This window comes from Chiloscyllium punctatum, chromosome 40 (assembly GCF_047496795.1).
Source record: "Chiloscyllium punctatum isolate Juve2018m chromosome 40, sChiPun1.3, whole genome shotgun sequence".
NCBI lineage: Eukaryota > Metazoa > Chordata > Chondrichthyes > Orectolobiformes > Hemiscylliidae > Chiloscyllium > Chiloscyllium punctatum.
In genome coordinates this window covers 39759086-39783286 of record NC_092778.1, presented here as the reverse complement: position 1 = coordinate 39783286, position 24201 = coordinate 39759086, and the positions used below count along the sequence as shown (strand labels likewise).

General features: G+C 42.4%; 1 protein-coding gene across 3 annotated transcripts in view; it reads left to right on the top strand.

Annotated features, from left to right (window-relative positions):
- Positions 1–24201, top strand: part of carhsp1 (calcium regulated heat stable protein 1) — a 139219-nt gene that overhangs the window by 88424 nt on the left and 26594 nt on the right. For all 3 annotated transcript variants that reach the window (XM_072559598.1, XM_072559599.1, XM_072559597.1), the window contains exon 2: positions 10565–10791. In XM_072559598.1, coding sequence (XP_072415699.1) covers positions 10610–10791 — 182 coding nt within the window. In that variant the 5' untranslated portion in view covers positions 10565–10609. The remainder of the gene's footprint in view (positions 1–10564; positions 10792–24201) is intronic.

Sequence of the window (24201 nt, the reverse complement as noted above, 5' to 3'; positions counted from 1 at the left end):
TTACCCCATAGGTCCTTTTTCTTTTAACTTTTTCCCCTCTCACCTTAAACCTATGTCCTCTAGTTTTGGAATCCTGTACCCTAGGGAAAAGACATTTGGCTACTTATCCTATCCATGCCCCTCTTGATTTTGTAATCCTCAATGAGGTCACCCCTCAGCCTCCAATGCTCCAGGGAGAAAAAGTCCCAGCCTGTACAACATCTCCCTATAGCTCAAACCCTCCGGGCCTGGCAATATCCTTGTAAATCTTTTCTGCACCCACTCAAGTTTGACATGTTTCCTGTCAAAGGGTGGCCAGAATTGAACACAGAATTCTAAAAGTGGCCTCACCAATGACCTGTACAGTCGCACCATGATATCCCAACTCCTATACTCAATATTCTGACCAATGGAGGCAAGCATACGAAACCCCACCTTCACCACCATCAGTCCACACATCTTTCAGCTTTCTGCCAGCAATTAAAACCCTTCCATGGTCTTGAACAGAAAGTGGGTTCTGTGCAAAAACAAGATTTGAAAGTATTGAATTTGATGTATTACCCGTTGCTATCTTAGCTCTTCATTCATGCTTTATTACTGTGACTCTACAATATACACCTTTCTGAGAGCATAACATGTGGGAGGGTTGTTGAATGATGTAACCTGTTGGGATGCTTCTGATATTGAAACTCTGGGGCAGATTCATATCACACCTTACATCTGAGGGCAAAGCTGTCAACACTGGCCTATTCTCTGGCACTTCATCTAATTCTTTTGTAGAGTGATGAATGTGTGAATGCTGTAAGAGGACACTGCCTCAACAGACCCACCTCCCATCATTGACGCAGATAATAATTGCTCTCAACTATTTTCACGTCATCTCTTGGTCTGTCAGCTCCGGCAGCAACAGACTAATGTGACTTGGTTCCTAACTGCTTGATGCTTGGGACAGATTATTTGTCTGTGCATGTTCCCTCATTATTTTGTAGATCCATGGCAGATAGCCATGAGGATGTCACTGTGTGTTACAATGTATTTCCTGAGTCACCTTTGGATTCAAAGGTGGTTTGCCTTTCAAAACCCGAATTTAAGTGAGAAAGTGAAGCAGATAAATGCTGAGTTCATCATGACATTAAATGTTAGAGCCATTACACTACTCCCCGTATTGGCCTTCCATCAATGGTGAGCAGTAGTCTATCAGGCACAGCTGCTTGGTTGGTTTTTCAAACCCTAACTAACTCGATGGAGGGGGATGAGTGTGGCTATGAAGAAAGACTTGCCTCTCAAAACATTGGTGAGGCCAGACAGGGCTTTGCAATGTCCTGGAACAGTGTGGTAAGTAGTTTTTGTTCGTGACTGGACATGATTCCAAGTGTTATTCCAATTGGGCAAAGTCTCTAGCGACAACCCACAGTTCTTTCCATTTGGGGAAATCCCTCCTGCTTCATTCAGTGTTCAAGACATTGTGTCAAAATAACTTGTTTAAAAATAGGTTTAAGTCACACAAGTAATTTGAATGCTCTGTGCAGTTTATAATAATCTGAAGTCACATTACACCAAGTTATAGTCCAACAGGTTTATTTGAAGTCAAAAGCTTTCAGAGTGTAGGCAAAGGAGCTGAGATCTGAAAGCTTGTGATTTCAAATAAACCTGTTGAACTATAACCTGGTGTCGTGTGACCTCTGACTTCGTTCGCCCCAATCCAACACCAGCACCTCCATGTTATAATAATCTTAATGATGATGGTAACTTTTACCCCCCCTCCCCCACCTTTCTTGCTCTGTTAGAAGCATGTCTGCAAAGAGCAGGGCATCAGCTGTGGCTGTGCATGGTATTTGATGTGCTTGTGTAAGAAGGTGGTAGGGTGTTAAGTTGTTATATCTGACACATGCTCTCAGCTGGGCATTTACTTTAGACTTCTGATGAATGCATTAATTACAAATTTAATTTTGGCAAAATCATTTTTAAAAATTAACAATATGGGTTGAAGCTTTGCTAAACCAAGGCTAGATGTGTATAGATCGCCCTCTGCCCTTCCCTCTTGAAAGATCTGCATGGAAGAGGTTTCTGAACACATTTTTATAAAGGATGACTTGTTGCATTGACTTCACGAACCACAGGTTATAGTGGGAAATAGGAATTCCAGACTTGCTTAATGGGTGGTGATTGTCAGGTTGGTGTTACAATACATATTCCTGAAGTTGAGTTGATGGATTCTATACCTAACCTGTTCCATTCCCATTGCCAGCCTGAAGAAAAAAAAATGTTAAAAAATGAGTTATTGCATTTCAAGCCAGTGTAACTGAGGGAACAACATGATGTATGGATTCAAGCACAAAGCAATCTTTTTGGTTAACTTGCAACATGTAGCCTTTTTTTATTTCCTTTATCTCAATTTGTTCCTGTTATTAGATTAGATTAGATTACAGTGTGGAAACAGGCCGTTCGGCCCAACAGGTCCACACCGACCTGTCGAAGCGCAACCCACCCATACCCTTACATTTACCCCTTACCTAACACTACGGGCAATTTAGCATGGCCAATCCACCTGACCAGCACATCTTTGGAGTGTGGGAGGAAACCGGAGCACCCGGAGGAAACCCACGCAGACACGGGGAGAACGTGCAAACTCCACACAGTCAGTCGCCTGAGGCGGGAATTGAACCCGGGTCTGCTAACCACTGTGCCATCGTGCCACCCACATGTCTCCATCATGAGTGTAATACATATGGCACAACAACAGGTTATAGTCCAACAGGTTTAATTGGAAGCACTAGCTTTCGGAGCACCGCTCCTTCATCAGGTGGTTGTAGAGGATACAATTGTAAGACACAGAATTTATAGCAAAAGTTTACAGTGTGATGTCACTGCAATTATACATTGAAAAATACCTTGATTGTTTAAGTCTCTCATCTGTTAGAATGACCATGATAGTTTCACTTCTTTCATGTGTAAATCACAAAACATTTTTGAAAGGTTACATTTTCAGTTAACTCTAACAATTGGTGTCAGCGCAGATAAGATGCTGTGATATTGAAGGTGTTAGCCCCCTGTGTTCCCTGTCTGTGCCATAATGTTTAGACTGATTCCAATCTAAAAAGTGAGTTAACGGAGTCTTACATGGATTCATGCAGTTTTTGAGCGGAGGAATTGGGAATACGGGATGGCATTTTTGCAAGAGGTAGGGTGGGAAGAGGTGTAATCCAGGTAGCTGTGGGAGTCGGTAGGTTTGTAAAAAATGTCAGTGTCAAGTCGGTCGTCATTAATGGAGATGGAAAATGGCAGAAGCAACCTATGATTTCAAAAGGAAATTAAATGGGAAGGAAATTGACATGCTGGGCTGGGGAGGGAGAGAATGGGAATGTTCGGGAGTAGGACTTTCTGTTGATGTGTGGAGAGTCAGTGTAGGTGGTGTGCAGCAAATGGCCTCCTGTATTGTAAATGCCTCCACCACTGAACCTCAGCAGGAACCTTTGGACTATATGCATTGGTTGGGAATGGGGGGAGTGGTGGCAATGAGAATTGGAGGAGAGGTTGCACTTGAAATGGGTTAAGGCTCATTTATGATGTCTGATGTAGACTAACAGAGGAAATCACCTAGTTTTGGATGACCGGTACTCCCCAGAAAAACTGTTGACCTGCTTTGGGATCTGCTTAGAAACTGGAAGAGCCGACATCATAAGCAGAAAGAGAGGTCCAGGGTATCTTCACAAATTGTTAGATTAATTTCTCTGGGAGTTTGCAACCAAGAGGAGTGATCTAATAGTAGCCTTCAAAATTATGAACGATTTGTTAAAATGGTACAGAGAATGAAAGCAAGTAACTAGAAACGATCAAAATAGTCATCAAGAAATCCAGTGGGGAATTTTGAAGAGTTGTCTTTGCTGATAAAGTGTTGAGAATGTGGAACTTGTTATGACATGAAGTTGAAGTTAATAGAATGGATGTATTATTGGGGAAGCAGATCAGCATGGTTTTTGTATGATTAAGAAACCTGCAAAAGTCATGGAAATTTCTAAAAGAGGCCCAATTCCTTGAAGAACCACAGACATTTATAAAGACTGGATTAGACTCTACAGAATATGGGAGGATTTGAACCTTTTCTAATGTTTTGCTATTGTCCATTTGTCCCATCCATTATAATTTTCATTTTGCTGCTTGTGTCCAGAGTCCAGTGCAAGTTATATTCGCCTCTTGCCCATTACTATACTCATTTGTTTCTTTGGAGACTACCAACACAACAGTTGTTGGAAGGGCAGCCAGGCAGTCAAGCATGCCCTATGCTCTAGATTGGTTGGTTGCTTTGGGCAGGACAGCAGTAATTGGTCGAGTAGTAAGTGCCAGATTTGACGGGCCCTCTTTTCATGCTTGTGACTTGTGAGGAGAGCTATGTTTGGTGGTGTCAATCAGAGTTTTGTTGTTATGGATGTGGAATACTTCATTCATTAGAGCTGGAGCATCATGCACAAGGCAAGGCAAAATAGGAACAAGCCCCTAATGGGGGAGCCAATGCCTAAAGTATAATTTTGAGAACCCTTGATCCAGTCTTTTGAATGAGACTTGTTTACACTAGATGATTATGAAAGCCTGCATGGAAATTTAGCTTTATTTACATATCAACTTGATCTTTCGGGTCCACCTGACAGCAGCTTTCCATGGTTATGACTCAGTATTCACAGGATGAATAGGTGAAGTGCACTTCAGAACTTGTCTAAATTTTACTATGTTTGCAGACACTTGTAGTTTTTATTTGACTTATTCATTCCTGAGATGTGGGTATTGCTGTTTAGGCCAGCATTTTCTTCCTATTCCTATTTGCCCTTGAGAAGGGGTTGATGGCCTACTTTCTTGTACTATTATAGTCCCTGGGGTGTAGGATGCTGTTGCAAGGGAGTTCCGGTGTTTGATCCAGTGATCGTGAAGGAATGACGATATATATTTCCTAGCTAGGGGTGGTCGATGGCTTGGAGGGGAACCTGCAGATGGTGGCGTTCTCACTTTTCTGCTGTGCTTGCCCTTTTAGGTGGGGATGGTGGCAGATTTGGAAAGTGCTGTGCAGGAACCTTGCCAAGGCCCTGCAATGCATCTTGTAGATAATACACTCTGATGTGTACGTGATTCACTGCAGTAATTCAACAAGCCTTGTTCAACAGCACCATCAAGACCCACATACGTCACCATTGTAGGAATAGTACCTCATGTTGAACTGCTAGTCAGCCACTCATTAAAGGAGGAAGCAAGAGTTGATCTGTCTTTCAAATGTTCTGAAGGATCACTAGACCTGAAATGTTTCTCCAGCAATTTCTGTTCTTATTTCAGATTGTCATCACCATCATCTTTGTTTGAAAAGCTCTGTTTATAAACTTAGTTCAATACAAACATTGGTTTGTTCTTTCTCCTTCCTGATCTTCCTCCCCCATTACTGGAGAAAATCAGCCTTTAAATCCCATCGTCCATTTACCAATTAACCCGATTAAACAAATAACAAACACTGCCAAACTCAGTGAGAGGATTGAGGAAACACAATTTGTGCCAGGCGTGATTTGTATTTTCAGTTCCTTAATTTTTCCTATGTTGGTTTGGCAAATTTTGAATGAGTTGAGCTGAAAAAGTAAGCGAGCACCACCAGTTGGACTTTTCTATGTTATTTGTGTTAATCAGTCATCAGTAAGTAGCTGACAATTGTACAGACGTTTCCAAGGCTATGGGAGCAACATCAAGAACTTCCTGTACGTAACTGTACAAAGTTATGCCAGTATTGAAACTTTTCTAACCAGCTTTATACTTGTTGGAATTAACATACAAACCTGGACAAAGTTGCAGCTTTGTAGCCTGTGACAATCTATGATGTGTAAAGCTGTTTACAGACAGCCTTGTTGGACAAATACTACTTTAAAAAAATTCAAATATAACGACATAGTTGTGTTGTGTAATTATCGCTTTGAATAGGCGATCACCTCTGAAACTTCATCTACAAGTATAAAGTGTTGGGGAGTGACCTGAGTCAGCAAAATTGCCCTTTTTATAGTTTCTGTGCTGTGTTGTCTTCTCGATAATAATGCAGGTAGGCAACCACAATTGGCATGAAAACTAAAATGCTACAGGTGCTGGAAATTTGGAACAAAAAAACCCAGAAAATGCTAGAAATGGTTACCGATGCATGTTTCAGATTGTGGACCCATTGCACTGAAAGATATATGAAAAGGGACAGGTGGAAGGGTTTGGAAGGTTTAGGTATAAGTTGGTGTCTCAGCCAGGAGGAGAGCTCAAAGGCATGAGGAAGGCCGAGGGGAGGAGGGGGGTAAATCAGGCACCAGAAACTGGGACACAGTTCATTACTGAGTGCCTAGTCAGGAACAACGCCAGTACCCATTATTTCTCTCTTGATTCCCTGTCTATGCCCAGTGGTGTGCAATGATGTAAGTGGTTAGGTGATGTGGAAGATACTGCACTCTGGTGTGGGGGGTTGCTTGATGGAAAGGTATAGTGTTGCTTAAGGGGACAGTCCCTTCTGAACTATGATGGCATGGACGTCTGTCAAATGGTAATTTGTGTGGGCAAGGATGATCCAGTTGTGATTCTGAGAGAGACAGAAAGGTAATGACGCCAGAGCAGGAAATGGATGATCACGGTAAAGGGCCATGTGAGTTCAGCTCTAGGGGAATGCTTTGCTGAGAAACATGGATCAGGATTTTAAAAAGTGGCATTGAATTGAAAAACACAATTGCGTCTAAATGCTGCTGATATTATTGAGAAAATGTTACAAACAGTCTATTGATCAGACTGCATCTATGGAGAATAAGACAGGAGTCACACTTCAATGACCTTCGTTTCGCCATCAAAAACAGAAGTTCTGGAAAAGCTCAGAAGGTGTGGCAGCATCTGACAAGAGAAATAAAAATTACCATTTTTGAGTCCAGGGACCCTTCCTCAGAATGTTTCACCATTCCTGCCATGCTTTAAATTCTGAAATTCTTGCATTAAACTAACACTGCCTCTCTGTTCTGAACCTACTTTTGACTAAGCTTCTAGCTGCCTCTCTTGATACCATCTTTGCTTAGCAGTCGCATTTTGTGTGCTTATATTGTTTTATTTTAACGTTCAAAGTACTGTATTAATGTCAGCTATTGATTAACCTGGATAAAGATAAGTATGGAATACCGTAGAAGTCTAATTTACCTTTAAACTGTACGTGAGGGAGGTGCTGTTGAAGATGATTAGTTGCTGCAGTGAATTCTGTAGATGCTCGAGGACTGGAGCTATGGTACGTCAGTGATTGTCGCGATGGAGAGGCTGCCAGTTGTGTGGATTGTTTTGTTCTGCAGAGTGTCAAGCTTCTTGTATGTTGTTGCCATCCATTATATTTATGTCTTATACTGTTTAAGTAGTGGAAGCTTTCAGGAAAGGGGAAATGACCATTTATCACAGAATATTAACGGCTCCATTTCGAAATGGCAGGCAGTGACCAGTGGGGTACCGCAGGGATCCGTGCTGGGACCGCAGCTTTTTACAATATATGTAAATGATATAGAAGATGGTATCAGCAATAACATTAGCAAATTTGCTGATGACACAAAGCTAGGTGGTAGGGTGAAATGTGATGAGGATGTTAGGGGATTACAGGGTGACCTGGACAAGTTAGGTGAGTGGGCAGATGCAGTTTAATGTGGATAAATGTCTGGTTATCCACTTTGGTGGCAAGAACAGGAAGGCAGATTACTACCTCAATGGTATCAAATTAGGTAAAGGGGCTGTTCAGAGAGATCTGGGTGTTCTTGTCCACCAGTCAATGAAGGCAAGCATGCAGGTACAGCAGGTCGTGAAGAAGGCTAATAGCATGCTGGCCTTCATAACAAGAGGGATTGAGTATAGAAGCAAAGAGGTGCTTCTGCAGCTGTACAGGGCCCTGGTGAGACCACACCTGGAGTACTGTGTACAGTTCTGGTCTCCAAATTTGAGGAAAGACATTCTGGCTATCGAGGGAGTGCAGCGTAGGTTCACGAGGTCAATTCCTGGAATGGCAGGATTGCCTTACACGGAAAGACTGAAGCGACTGGGCTTGTATACCCTTGAGTTTAGAAGACTGAGAGGGGATCTGATTGAAACGTATAGGCTTATGAAAGGACTGGACACTCTGGCAGGAGGGAACATATTTCCGTTGATGGGGGAGTGCCGAACCAGAGGACACAACTTAAAAATACGGGGTAGACCATTTAGGACAGAGATGAGGAGAAACTACTTCACCCAGAGAGTGGTGGCTGTGTGGAATGCTCTGCCCCAGAGGGCAGTGGAGGCCCAGTCTCTGGATTCTTTTAAGAAAGAATTGGATAGAGCTCTTAAAGATAGTGGAGTCAAGGGGTATGGAGATAAGGCTGGAACAGGATACTGATTAGGAATGATCAGCCATGATCATATTGAATGGCGGTGCAGGCTCGAAGGGCAGAATGGCCTACTCCTGCGTCTATTGTCTATTATCCAATACCTGTTTTACTCTGGTAACCATGGCGTTTACGTGATGTGTCCAATTTCCTTTCAAGTCCCTGTATTATTAGTAATATGTGTGGTAATTTTATTAGTTAAATATTTTAAATAGTTGTCCTGTGGTGTGTTTGTGTGGTTTTTTTTATTTTCAGGGGATTTTATTAAGAAGGTAGAGGAGGCTACAGTTATAACATTTAAGAGACGTTTGGACAGGTACATGATAGGAAGGGTTCAGAGGGATATGGGCCAAATGCAGGCAAATTGGACTAGTTTACTTTGGGAAACCGAAGTGTTTCCGTGGTGTGTGAGTCTGTGATGAGAGAAGGAGACTGGAGTCACATCGCAGATGTTATTTATCATTTATCAGCTCCAACCTGGATAATGTCTCTCTGGCTACATGTGGGTGCGAATTGCTTCTTTATCTGGGAACTTATGAATGGATCATCACAGTCAGTAGCAAACAGCTGCACCTCTTCTGACCTTGTGTTTCTATGGAAACTCATTGATGAAGCAACTGGTATGATACCTAGCCTGATACCTGGAGGCATGGTAGTGTACTTAACTCTGACCCATGAGGCCAGGATTCAAGTTCCAGCTGATCTGAAGGTGTGTAATAACATCCCTGAACGGGTTGATGAGAGATATTGACCCTGAGGGATTTCTCTGCAGGCATGTCTATGGGGTTGAGATGTCTGTAACCAACTGCAGCTTTCTGTCTTTGCACCAAATATAATTCCAGCCATTTCATGATTTTTCCTCAATAGCTTCCTTTATTGGGGTCATTTGGTAATGCACCCAGAAACTGCCTTAGTGTCTTGAAACAAATTTCTATGGCTCAGATTTTCTGTTTGGTTGTACTAAGGTAGTGGTCTAGTCAAGCTGAGTATTTTTGGCTGAACTTAAAGAAGCTGGGATTCAGTGCTGCTTGCTGTGTCAATATTTTCCAATCAATGTGTTCTGATGATACTACACATCTCTGGAGCAGGTGGGACTTGGACCCACGCCTGCTGCTGATTGGTACTCGGCTGATAAGAGGTAATTGGCTTGGTTGGATTTCTTTCTGCTTTTTGTAGACAGGAGACCATCGATCCCTTGTTTGTACTGTGTCAGTTTGTGAACTGCTGGCAGGCAATATTGCCAGTTTTGAAGTATAGTATGGCACTCCAGCCATATCCTTTGCCCTGTCTTAGCCTTACCCTAATGTGTGTAGTGAAACTGGGCATTTAATTGATTCACCATCGTCCTTCCCTGTTGAATAATGAATTAAGTGACCCAAGTTATCCTGATTGGAGATAGGTTTAAGACCAATGGTGATATTCTCATTTTTGTTTGAATTGGAAGACTGTGTGTGCGCTCAGGAAGAGTTGCATTGAAGACAAAGGCCATGTTTCAGGAGAGAGAGGTTACACTGGGCCTGCCTGCTCAAGGTCCTGTGGCACTACTTTTAAGAGCAGCCACAAAGTTGTTTTTGTTAGCATTAAAATTCAGCTGACGAACTATTTACCTTTTACATTGTGGGATTCTGCTATGTGCAAATTAACTGCCATGTTTGCTGCTAACCCAACAGCATTGGACTGCAAAGTAATTCGTTGGTCACGGAACACTGGGGTGAAATAAATTCATGAAAGAATCAATGTGAATATCAACTGGTTCTGCCTTTGAGACTCACATTGATAATGATCATTAATGCACTCGATTATGTCGAATTACAGTATCAACATCAACTGCAGTTCAGTCTGAGTTTTTTTTAAGCTAGTCATTCAAAGTTCTTGTTTGAATGTATTTTCATAAACAGTATGCCAATAATTTCTGTACTTTTAGTTTTTCCAAACATGAGCTTTCAAAGACTGAAGGCTGTCAGATGATTCCATTTTTCTCTGAGATCAGGCATCCTCTGTGCTGTGTCCATTCTCTCTGATGCTGTTGTTGTTAGCTTGCCATGTTTCAAATGTCAGCTATGCATGCGTTTATTTAGGTGATATTTTCAGGGTCCTTGGTGCAGATTTCAAATCCACATAAACTGTAAAGAAAGAGAGCCTGTATATCATTCATTGTCCTGTGACGTGTCCTATATACATCGTAACTGTATTTCTTTCCTTTCCAGTTTCCAAACATTTAAGTAAGACCTGCGATCGCTGGTCCTTTGGAAATGGCCTCTCATTCGACATCACCACAGTCTGCTGCACCTTCCCAGTCAGCCCCATTATCACCGTCATCTGCAGTTCTTCACTCTCCCGAAGATACTAAGATGAGGGAGCGTTCTCCTTCGCCGATGAGGGGGTTCCTTATCCCCAGCCCTTTACCAACCAGGAGGGCCCGGACTAAATCTGCGTAAGTACATATTGTGGAAGTACACAGGGTGGGAAACATGCAGTAAAGATGCACCTTTTCTAAAACTACATAACTCTGCTGCAGTTAAACCTTTTATAACGGATCAGTCAGCAACCTGGAATTTTTCTTTAGTTGAAGACTGTGTTTACAGTTACATCTTAATAAAATTTAAATGATTATATCAAAATTCCTGGTGTGAAAAGCTTCTTTAACATTGAGGATTGTATTTATTTATTTTTTGATTAGTGGTCTGATCAGTTATTTTTTGCAGTAGCAAACATAGAGGGCATTGTTTAATAACACAGCATCCCATTATCGAAATAATACCTGGTGATGACTGGGTCAGTGCATACAGAATTCTTGATTGATCTTAACCAATATAATGCAGTATGTTTTAGCATGATATATGTGGTGTTGCTATTGGAGATGGAGGAGTTCCTGTTTTGTAACAATTGGCGTGTTATCAACAAAACGCTGTAGGGAATCTGATAGAAGGTTTGGATGACTTGTACAGGAAGATCAGCATGTGCAAGATACAGATAGTAATCTCTAGTGGCATTATTCTTTCTTCTGAATTGAGGTATGCAAGTTGTAAAATGAACTGAACCCGTCCAGTGTATAGCCAGTTTACACTGTAGTATTTTTGAGAATTTGAGTTCTAAAGTGAAGGAAAAATTGATTTTAGTTCTTCAGTCCCGTGAAAATCTAACCTTTCTTTTAAAAAATAATTTTGAATTTTGAATTCAAACGGCAAATAATACAGCTCCGAGGAAGAGTCATATTTGGACTTGAAATGTTAACTCTATTTGTCTCTTCACAAATGCTGTCAATCCCACTAAGTTTCTCCAGCACTTGCTGTTTGTTTCAGAACTTCAGCATCTTTTACTTACAGGAAGTCACATGGTTTCAGTCAAATGATCAACAAGCCACTGGGGCAATGGTTGTTAGGTTGTTTGCTGAGGAGAAGGATACGAGAGAGAAAGAGAGGGAAAAAGAAATTTTCCAAAGCAGAAGGTTTTAGATTACTTAGTGTGGAAACAGGCCCTTCGGCCCAACAAGTCCACACCACCCCGCCGAAGCGCAACCCACCCATACCCCTAACATCTACCCCTTACCTAACACTACGGGCAATTTAGCATGGCCAATTCACCTGACCTGCACATCTCTGGACTGTGGGAAGAAACCGGAGCACCCGGAGGAAACCCACACAGACACGGGGAGAATGTGCAAACTCCACACAGAGTCGCCTGAGGCGGGAATTGAACCCGGGTCTCTGGTGCTGTGAGGCAGCAGTGCTAACCACTGTGCCACCCATAAATGATTTATGTCAATGCATCAATGGAACACAAGAGCCAGATACAAAGTTAACAAGAATCCATGAGAGAGAAGAATGTGCAGGTGTTGTGCATTGGATGCTGCAATAATATTCTCCCCAGCTTTATTTGCATTTGTCTCACTGGCTGAAAGGCACTTCTCTTAGTAACTCAGAACTGTCAGAACAAAATTGTTGAAGACATGAGTTTAGGGAACCAATGTTCAGTAGTAAGCCAGCTGAGTTAGCAGTTTCTTTTAAGGGTCCTGTAGATGACATTTAACTGAAGAAAACAACGTTGAGTGTTCAGAAACGTGTCTAAAGAAAACCAGTTACAGCCATTCCAACTGAACTAGAAGCTTTAGCTTGAAGATAAAGATAACTCTTAACTTGAGGCTCTGTAATGTTATTGCTGAGGGAAAAGGGCTATATTTTTCTTTATGATGATTGTCGCATGATCTTTCCTGTGGTTCTTATGAAATTTAAAATTACTTGTATTTATCGTCTATGTAATAAACCTTTACATTCTTCGGTTAAAAGGACATGAACAGCCTCTTGTGAATATGCTCAGAGACTGACCTCATTGTAAACAAAAAGAAAACTAAAATCTGTGCTCAATCCAGCCAGTTTCCCCTCTGGATCTGATTTACCCAGTCTTGCTGTCAGCTGGCATCATAACACTCATCACCAAGTACAGGAAATGCATGATGGTACATAAGCTGGTTTTAACAATGTGTTCTGCTTTGTAAAGAGACATTCATGTTATAAATTTCAGATATCAGGAACTTCAAAATCCTCATCCATTAGATTTTGAGGAGAATTCTGTGCTTAAGCCAGTGAGAGTTGTACAAATGAAGAAATCTGCCCCATGAAAATTGAACAAATATTTTTGAAGCAGATGCAAAGAGAAGACCTTGGAATTTCTGAGAATGACAGCTTCTGCCGTAGGCAGTGATTCGCCATCTGCTTCCTTTGGTCTATGTAAGATGATGTGGTAAATCAAATCCGTAGGATTTGGGGTGAGGTTCATGTTAGCTGATGGTTAGAAGAGACTGACTCTTATCGGTTATTGGATCTTTTTGGAAGCTGTTTTCTGGGTTGGTGCTAAATTAAGTCAGACTAGGAAATGGAATGCTTTGGTTATTGTTGGATGGGGAAAAGCAATTATGAAGAAAACGTAGCAATATAATAAAAATTGTGATTATTTAGCAACAGGCACAGCTTTCTGAACACGTAGAGGTGTAGTGTTTACACACAAAGGCCCATTTCAAAAAGTGCACCAGTAATGCCTGACTCTTTGTAGGGTACGTGGAACATTCCTTGTTTCAGTCCGACTCAGATCCCTCTCCACAGCTCTTTTCTCTGGCATGTTGTTGCAATCATTGGTACTCCTTCCCTTCAGTTGGAATTGGAAAGAAATATCAATTTTGTTTCCAGTTCCCATCTTTCCCTCACCTTCCCCTTGTTCATCACCTTCCTTTCCTGGGGCATGAATGGGATAAATAGACAAAGTCCTTTTCCTGGAGTGGGAGAGTACAGAACTAGAGGGCTAAAGTTTAGGGTGAGAGGGGAAAAATTTAAAAGGGACCTAAGGGGCAACTTTTTCACGCAGAGGGTGGTGTGTGTATTGAATGAGCTGCCAGAGGAACTGGTGGAGGCTGGTACAATTACAGCATTTCAAAGGCGTCTGGATGGGCATATGAATAGGAAGGGTTTAGAGGAATATGGGCCAAGTGCTGACAAATGGGACTAGATTAGGTTAAGATATCTGGTTGGCATGAACGAATTGGACTGAAGGGACTGTTTCTGTGCTGTACACCTCTCTAACTCTCTATGGTATCTCTGTTTCCGTTTCTGGGGCTGGGCTGCCCACTGATATCCATTGCGGGGGGTCCTTAGTTTTACTAATGGAGCAGGTTGCTTGCAACAGTGGAGCAACTACTGTTGCTTGCAACATGGCTGTGCAACACTTGCCCAATTACCTCTTCCCTTCTCATTATTCAGGGTCCCATACACCTTCCAGGTGAAGCAGTGACTTCACTCAATCTTTGTCTTGTATTCGCTGCTCACAAAGTGATCTCCTCTGTGCTGAGGAGACGAAACACAAACTGGGTGACAGTTTTACTTAACACCTACGTTCTGTGTGTTTAAAAAAAAAATCACCCAAAGCTTCCAGTTGCTTGCCACTTGAGCACGCCACCATGTTACCATATCAGCGTTTCTGTCTCAGGCCTGCTACAGTGATCCAGCTCAATACAAGCTGGAAGAACAGCCCCCTCCTCTTTTGCATAGGTATCTTACAGCCTTCAGGACTCAACAGTGAGTTTAACAATTTCAGAACGTGAACACCTCCCTCCATATCAGTTATCTAACCCCATGCCCCCCACTCCCTGCCCTGTGAATGGGTTGCTCTCAGCACGGCCAACCCATTTTCAAGTACTGACAGACTCCATTGTAACCTCTTCTTCCCTGAATTCCTATTAACAATCCCTTTGTCTGCTTGCCTTTTCTTCATATCTCTCCTGTCTCTCTATCATAGCAATTTCTGTTTTTGTTAATTTCAGACATCCAGCATCCACAGTCCCTTGTTTTACTTCATAAGGACTGATTGGCAGAATCAATATACAACTTCAGTGCAACATTAGATAAGCTGACAGGCAGTTCATTGTCTAGAAACAGCAGCAGCAAAATCGGTTGTAAAAATCTCGGACTTTACAGCATCGAGGAGGTAATTTGGTTCTACTGCTAGAGCATCCCAAACTAATTCCAATTCCTGCTCTGTTCTTGTACCTTAGTTATCCTCTTCACCTCACTGTCCAGCCTCGCGAAACGCAGTTTCCCCAGTGAATGATATCTTGCTAGTGCCCCCCCATAAGCTTTTCATCATTTTTTCTGAAATGCATGGGTGCGGGAGGAGGCAGGTAGATGAGAATTTTAGAAGTGTGGAGATCAACCTTTTGGACTGCTTTTTCATTGCAGTTTGAGGGGTTAACCTGGATTCCGAAGATGATGGCAAATTGACATCTGTGGAATAGGCTGATTTGCTGTGGAATAGTCTGCAGAACAATGTAAGATGTTATTCTGGGAGCATGGTGTTAAAATTCAGTTCCAGGGGTTTAGAGCAGGCAGTAGTGTATTGGCCAACGGTTACTTACCCTGCCTGATGGTCCCTGTCCTTTGGGCATGTGTGAAATGGGGAAAGTGTTGTGTTTCACTACTGCCTGCTGTGTGTCCTCAAAGGGAGAAGACAGAGGGTGGCGATGGAGTGTTGTTTTTCAAACTGGAGGTCTGTGACCAGTGGAGTGTCACAAGGATCATTGCTGGGTCCATTACTTTTCATCATTTACATAAATGATTTGGATGTGACCATAAGAGGTATAGTTAGTAGGTTTGCAGATGACACCAAAATTGGAGGTGTAGTGGACAGTGAAGGAGGTTACCTCAGGTCAGATGGGGCAATGGGCTGAGAGGTGTCAGATGGAGTTTAATTTAAATAAATGCGAGGTGCTGCATTTTTGGAAAGCAAGTCTTAGCAGGACTTATACAGTTAATGGTAAGGTCTTAGGGAGTGTTGCTGAGCAAAGAGACCTTGGAGTGCAGGTTCATAGCTCCTTGAAAGTGGAGTCGCAGGTAGATAGGATAGTGAAGGCGGCGTTTGGTATGCTTTCCTTTATTGGTCAGAGCACTGAGTATAGGGTTTGGAAGGTCATTTTGTGGCTGTACAGGACATTGGTTAGGCCATTTTTGGAATATTGCATGCAATTCCAGACTCCTTCCTATATTTGTTGTGAAACTTGAAAGGATTCAGAAAAGATTTAGAAGGATGTTGCCAGGGTTGGAGGACTTGAGCTATAGAGAGAGGTTAAATAGGCTGGGGCTGTTTTCCCTGGAGCGTCAAAGGCTGAGGGGTGACCTCATAGAAGTTTATACAATCATGAGGGGCATGGATAGGATAAACAGACAAAGTCTTTTCCTTGGGGTGAGGAAGTACAGAACTAGAGGACATAGGCTTATGGTGAGAGGGGCAATATATAAAAGGGACCTAAGAGGCAACATTTTCATGCAGAGGATGGTACACGTATGGAATGAGCTGCCAGAAGAAGGCTGGTACAGTTGCAATATTTAAAAGGCAACTGGATGGGTACATGAATAGGAAGGGCTTAAAGGGATATGGGCCAAGTGCTGGCAAATGGGACTAGATTAGTTTGGGATATCTGGTCGGTATGGACGAGTTGGACCGAAGGGTCTGTATCCGTGTTGTACTTCTCTCTGACTCTATGAATCCTACTGGCTTTGTACTTATAGGAATAGTCACAAAATAAATATAATCTTGAATGAAGACAACGCTTAAAACCTGTTTGATTTTATCCTTTCACAAAAATAACATATCCCCCACAAAATTTCATCTGTACATTGACAATGTAGTGCTCTACAAGAAGACAGACAGAGAGATGGAGAGCAAGAGAGAGAGTTAGAGTCAGCGAGTGAGCGTGTGAGAGAGTCTGAAGGAGAGCATGAGTGTGTGTGTGTGTGTGTGTGTGTGTGTGTGTGTGTGGCCCTGCAGCAGGGAAGTTCCCTTTTACAGGTCACAGAGTCCTACAGATGTACAGCACGGAAAGAGACTTGTCCATGCTGACCAGATATCCCAAAACAATCTCGTCCCACCTGCTAGCACCCAGCCCATATCCCTCCAAACCCTTCCTATTCTTTTAAATGCCTCTTAAATGCTGCAATTGTACCAGCCTCCACCACTTCCTCTGGCAGCTCATTCCATACACGTACCACCGTCTGCGTGAAAAGGTTTCCCATTAGGTTTCTTTTATATCTTTCCACTCTCACCCTAAACCAATGCCCTCTAGTTCTGGACTCCCCCACCTCAGGAAAAAGACTGTCTATTTATCCTTTCCATGCCCCTCATGATTTTCTAAACCTCTATAAAGGTCACCCTTCAGCCTCCAATGCTCCAGGGAAAATAGCCCAAGCCTATTCAACTTCTCCCTGTAGCTCAAATCCTCCAACCTTGGCAACATCCTTGTAAATCTTTTCTGAACCCTTTCAAGTTTCACAACATCCTTCCAATAGGATAGTTGAGTTTGTCCATCTTCTAAAATGGCAAAACAATCTTTTGTGAACAAAGACATCAATTCTGTACATGAAACGCATGGTCTGCTCTAGTTGTCAAGAGAGCTAATTTGAGGTTCCTTTTGTGTGTTATTTATTTAAAATCAATATTAGACATGCTAATTAAATTACTACTGCATTTGTTTTTTACACCACTAGTCTTGTTTCCTTTGAAATTACCAGCTCTTGAATTGCAGACACAAACTCTGCAATCAATATCTTGCTCAAGTGACCGCTATTCATGCAGGAGTATAGACTGTAATTGTTCAGCTATTTAATCATAGGAAATATCACTTTGTCTTCTCCCATCTGGTTGATGTGTCTATGCTTTCCCCTCAGGGATGTTCAATATAAATGGGGAATGGCAAATCTTGATACCAGGCCAATTTTCTTCCCCTCTCCTTTATTTACAGGGCAAAGAGGTGCATTTTAACAGTTGTCCTGATTTATAAGTTTGATTACGAAATGAAATTCGTAAAGAAAACATTCTGACAGAAAAATTCCTGAATAAAATAACACCTGTTCATTTTATGTGCCCTTACAAACTGCTTGAAAATAATTTTGTAAATAGTAAGCTATACTCTCTTAAAACAGTCTTAGGCAGTAATCAGCATAACAGAGAGACAAAACGGTTAGAGTTTCTCCCTGTTGAAGAAACTGACAGTGTAATTGATGACTCATTTAATTCATCTAAATCCTTTCTTTAATAAAAGTGTAAGCTCGTGCCAAAACATGACAGAATGACATTGATGACGTAGAGAGGGCACAAAGAAGCTTGGTAAATAGCAGCATCGCTTCTAAAAGGACTGCTGGTCTCAAGGTTATGTGCAGATTGTGCTAATTTTCCTTTCTCGTCTGTGGCTTGGAGAAACCTTAGTGAGTTTTGAGCTTCCAGGTATTTTGGCTTGTGCTGTAAAATGTGATTCTTGTATTTCTAAGAAATTTGAGGAGTTCCTTTGTTACAAAGCTTAAGAGCACTCAATTGGTTTGCTTCAAATCCAATTTGTCAAAACTAGACAAGTCCACCCCATATCCATCCTTGGCTCTCATCCATTTAACATTTGGCATCATATAAAGACACAGGATTAAGTTTTTTACATACATTGAAGATCCCACTCCTGACAGTCATATCTTAATGGGTGGCACAGTGGTTAGCACTGCTGCCTCACAGTGCCAGGGACCTGGGTTCAATTCCCACCTCGGGTGACTGACTGTATGGAGTTTGCACATTCTCCCCGTGTCTGCGTGGGTTTCCTCCGGGTGCTCCGGTTCCTCCCACAGTCCAAAAATGTGCAGGTTAGATGAATTGGCCATGCTAAATTGCCTGTAGTGTTAGGTGTAGGGGAATGCACCTGGGTGGGTCGGTGTGGACTTGTTGCGCCAAAGGGCCTGTTTCCACACTGTAAGTAATCTAATCTAATCTAATCTAATATCCAGCCATATTACAATTATAATTATGATACTGCTGTGAGGAAAAGCAGGCAGGTGTGAATTCTTCTAGTCAGCTGGCAAGGAAATGATGGACTGTGTGCCCTCCTTTGTGTTGTCACTATCCAATGATCCTATACCTTTACCACTTGTTCCATTTGCTTGTCTGATATCAAGGCTTGGTCCAGATACAGTTTCCTTCAAGTAAATGTTTGGTAGGTGAAGCCATCACAAACTCTACTTTTTCTTCCAATTCTGTGCTTGACCCCAGTTATTGACTGTGGGCTGAAACAGGCAGTTCATGATCTGTTAGCATTCTGTTTAAATGTGAACTGTGCTGAGCTCCTAATCTAAATACTCTCACTCACAAGCACCACCAACTTGCAATGCTAACATCTGTTTCTAGCGCAACCTCCTCCTGTGTGTTCCTTCAACTGTCATTCATTTTTTAGCTCCTCTAGTTCAGTGCTGTCCTCCCATGTTCTGTGAATTTCAGGTTATTCAAAATCTGCTCTGTCTTCTGTATTGTACCAGTCATCAGAATTTTGACAGAGAGGTAACACCTATTCCAACCAATCCTGACAAACCTATCCTAACAGTCACTGCATGAGAGGTCAGATCAGTATTCCTTCATGTGAATCCAAGGAAAGTGACATGACCAGACAGAGTACCAGGCCGTGCACTCAGATCATGCGCAGATCAACTGGCACAGGTCTGAGAGTCATAGAGATGTACAGCATGGATACAGACCCTTTGGTCCAACCTATCCATGCCGACCAGATATCCCAACCCAATCTAGTCCCACCTGCCAGCACCAGGCCCATATCCCTCCAAACCCTTCCTATTCATATACCTATCCAAATGCCTCTTAAATGTTGCATTTGTACCAGCCTCCACCACACCGTCTGGCAGCTCATTCCATACACGTACCATCCTCTGCGTGAAAATGTTGCCCCTTAGGTCTCTTTTATATCTTTCCCCTCTCTCCCTAAACCTATGCTCTCTAGTTCTGGACTCCCATCCTTGTAAATCTTTTCTGAACCCTTTCAAGTTTCACAACATATTTCTGATAGGAAGGAGATTAGAATTGTACGCAATATTCCAACAGTGGCCTAACCAATGTCCTGTACAGCCGCAACATGACCTCCCAACTCCTGTACTCAATACTCTTGACCAATAAAGGAAAGCATACCAAATGCCTCCTTCACTATCCTTCTCAGACATCGTCAAGCTCTTCCCATTGTTCAAAGTTTGGGAGAAGATTTGTAGCTCGGGTGCTCATTGTTGTGGTTCTGTTCGCCGAGCTGGGAATTTGTGTTGCAGATGTTTCGTCTCCTGTCTAGGTGACATCCTTAGTGCTTGGGAGCCTCCTGTGAAGCGCTTCTGTGATGTTTTCCATTGTTCCTGCCTGTTTCAAGAAGGCTCATGCAGCATGTCTCAATGACTACTGTCCAGTGGCCCTATTTTTGATGGTCATGAAGCGCTTTGAAAGGCTGGTCATAGCAATAATCAACTCCAGCCTCCCCACTACTCTTGACCCACTCCAATTTACCTGTCAGACCAACTGATCCACGTCAGATGCCATATCACTTGCCCTTCACTCCTCCACATGTTGACACCAAGAACAGCTATGCAAGAATCCTACTCATTGACTACAGTTCAGCCTTCAACACCACTATCCCCTCGAGACTGATTACTAAACTTAGTGATCTCGGACTAAGCCCCACTCTCTGCAACTGGATCCTCAGTTTGCTGACCCACAGGCCACAATTGGTGAAGATTGGACACAATATTTCATCCTGACTAACACTCAACACTGGAGACCCCAGGGGTGCATACCAGCCCCCTACTGTACTCACTGTATACCCATGACTGCGTCGCCAAATACCAGACTAATGTCATTTACAAATTCGCTGATGATGCCACCATAGTTGGTCGAATCTCAGATGGCGATGAAACAGACTACAGATGGGAAGTGGAAGACGTGGAAAAATGGTGCAATGAGAACAATCTAGCTCTCAAATCTGGCAAAATCAAGGAACTCATTATTGACTTTCAGCAGGATGTTACTCATGCCCCCCTACAAATTAACAGCACAGAGATGGAACGAGTGGAAAGGTCATCCACAACAAGCTTTATTGGATGCACTGGTTACAAAGGCCTAACAACGTCTCTTCTTTCTCAGGCAGCTGAGGAAATTTGGCATGACCGCAAATACCCTGGCCACCTTTTGTTTGTGCATAATTGAGAGCATTCTGTCTGGATGTATCACTACCTGGTTTGGCAACTGTACTATTTAAGATCAAAGGCAGTTACAGAGAGTGGTGAACTCGGCCCGGACAATCACATAGGCCAACCTCCCATCTATGGGATCCATCTACCAGGCCAGCTGTCAAGGAAAGACCATCAGCATTCTCCACGATCCATCCCACTCTGGCAATATTTTTCTACAACCTCTACCTTTGGGGAGAAGGTACAGAAGTCTGAACACATGCACCAGCTGGTTTCGAAACAGTTTCTACCCTACTGTTAGAATACTGAATGGACTCAGAAACTCTTAACATTCGCCTGTACCTGTGTTTTTGTTTTTGCTGCTGTTTACCTATTATTTGCCTATCTATGCGAGTTAACTCTGTGATCTACCTGTATTGCTCACAAGACAGAGCTTTTCACTGTACCACAGTACATGTGACAATAAATTCAATTCAATTCAATCATCCTCACTGACCTGCATTGTGTGCTCGTTCCTTAACACCACCTATTTAAAATTCTCAAGATTGTGGTTAAACCTGTAAAGCCTTATCCTCCTCTAACCCTATAGCAGCTTCTAGACCTACAGTGCCCTACCGTGTTTACCGAGTTTTCTTGAGTGAAAGAAAGAGGAATTATATTACCTACTAACTTGAAGAAAATAGTAAAACATCACATTTAACACACATTTGCGTGCACACTAAGTTAAAAGAAGGGGAGAGAAGTATTAGGGGAGGCAATGGCCTAGTGGTATTATTGCTGGACTATTAATCTAGTGACCCAGGTTTGAATACCTCCATGGCCGACGGTGGAATTTGAATCCAGTAAAGATATAGAATGAAGAGTCTAATGATGACCATGAATCATTGTCGATTATTGGATAAAACCCATTTGGTTCACTGATGCCCTTAAGGGAAGAAAACTGTCATCCTTACCTCGTCTGGTCGACATGTGACTCCAGACCCACAGCAATATGGTTGACTCTGAATTGCCCTCTGGGCAGTTGGGGTGGACAATAAATGCTGGTCTAGCCAACGCACTATCACTGAACCAAAATATTTCCTACAAATATTTTCCAATGAACCTGTGCAAGATGTTATTTCACACCTCAGGAGCAGGGTTAGACCTGAACCCAGGCCTCCTTGCTCGGACTACGTGAGCCATCCCCTGCATTCCTATTGATATTTCTATATCCGTCTCTTCAGCGATGTTATTACACACGTCTAGAACAGGTGGAACTTGAACCCAGGCCACCTGGCTCAGAGATGGGGGCTCTACCACTGCATTCCTATGTATAAGCAATGACAAACACCAGCACCTGACATGTTGTAATCCTTGCCCACTTTGTCCCCACCCCTATTCCAGCTCAAAGTTGCCTTGAGTCAATCACTGTTGTCTTCAGTTTAAATAGATCTCCTGGGTACCACACTGGATGGAAGTTGTCTTGATTTCCGGGATAGTCGCAATTGGCCTTACTTTTGAAGCTTGAATTCTTGTTAAATTTGAACTAAGCCAGTAATAATCCCAAACTGACCATCAGTGAGCAAAGTACTTCTGAATAAATTCCTTTGATAGTACTGTCAACTCTTCTTTGAGTCACTTTGCTGAAGTATGAGTGGTAATTGGGCAAATGAGATTTTTCCTTTTTGTGGGCAGCGTCATGAAACAGATGCAGATTGCAAAGCCTTGCTCTGATTTGCTGGTCATGCAACTGCAGTGATTGTAATGAGGTGCGTCAGATGGACTTAACAGAGTATGAGTTTCCTGATTGGGGCTGTTCATTTGATCTAATCAGAGAGCCTGGGCTGACAGGTAAGAACAGGAGTGTCAGACATCCTGTTCACTCTAAGGGGACTTGGATCAGTGTGAGGACTCTCCACTTGTAAAGATGGGGTGACTTGTGATGAGATTCTGGCCTCTGGAATGATTTCAGGAACCATGTGACTTTATTGATAGGAGTGCATACAACCAAATTAGAAAAACAGTTGGCTGTGTTGTCGCTTCATCAGGGTGACACTTCATTTTCAGCTATGTCTGCTGCTGCTTCTGGAAGCATTTCTCTGCTGTCATTGAACCAGAATTAACTTGATTTGTGATGGAGGACTGAGGTATGTAATGGGTGTGATTGTAATGAATTGCATTTTTGCTGTTGCCTGTGTGTTAAATGAGCTTGTCGTCTGCCCCAACACAACACTGTTGACACTATATAAAGATAAGTTGTGAACTGCACGTGAATTGCTGGTCACTTCTATCCAACACCAACATGGCCAGATTATTTTTGTGACAATTAGATGGGGGATGACAAAGATAGCAAGGTTACTCCCTTGCATTATTTATCTCCCTACCTGCTCCATGGCAATTTGGCAACAACGACTTTTCGGACTCTGCCAGCTCAGTTAATGGTCATATTGCCAGCTACTTAACACTTTTTTTCAAGTGGTGTTCATCATGGAGCAGTGACCCATCACCGATCAGATAGTCACTCTTCCTGTTACTGGAACAGCTCTGCACTTGGTTCCAGGTATCCCTGAGAATGACTTTGCAAGGTTGACCAGGCGGTGGGTTGCCTTTGAGTCTGAATCCGATGCCCAGGTCTGAGCCCTTTTATTGTAGAGATTTGATAACAGTGAAGTTTCCTTCGAGGAATGTCAATAGTTTGGTTTTAGAACCCAATGTGTATGCGGATAGTATTTGCTGACCTGGTTTGTGGAGCATAAACAGTCTAACACATATAGAAGTTTTTTTAAACTATCAGCATGTTTTCAGATGTTGGAGGCTTAATTAGAAATAATGCTGTAATTGAGTTAGTGAGGAGCTTTATAGGATCATCACTTCCCATAACTACAGGCACACAATACTTTATCTGAGGTCTTTGGAGCCAGTTTTTTAGAATTTGGAATTTTTCAACTTTCAGAATAAATGACGTTTTCAGTGAAATAAAAAAAAACTTACCGAACAGCAGACCCATGTGTGAACAGTACAAGCACTGAGGCCTGCCAATGCTGTGCCGTGTCACATCTTAGTGGAGGTGGGTCACCTGTTCACATGCCAAACAACCTTGTTATACAGAAAAATACTTCACAAAAGAAACTTCGGATTTTGGAGGTTTTCAGACTTCAGAATTTCGGATAAAGGATTGTATACCTGTGCTTAGAATAAAGCAAAGCTAAACTATAAACAAAACTCAAAACAATAATAACAAAACTCACAACAAGGTAGATTTTACAATTGGCGGAAGGGAAATTATGATGCTGTAAGACAGGACTTGAGGAGCATAAGGAGCATAGGCTGTCAGGGAA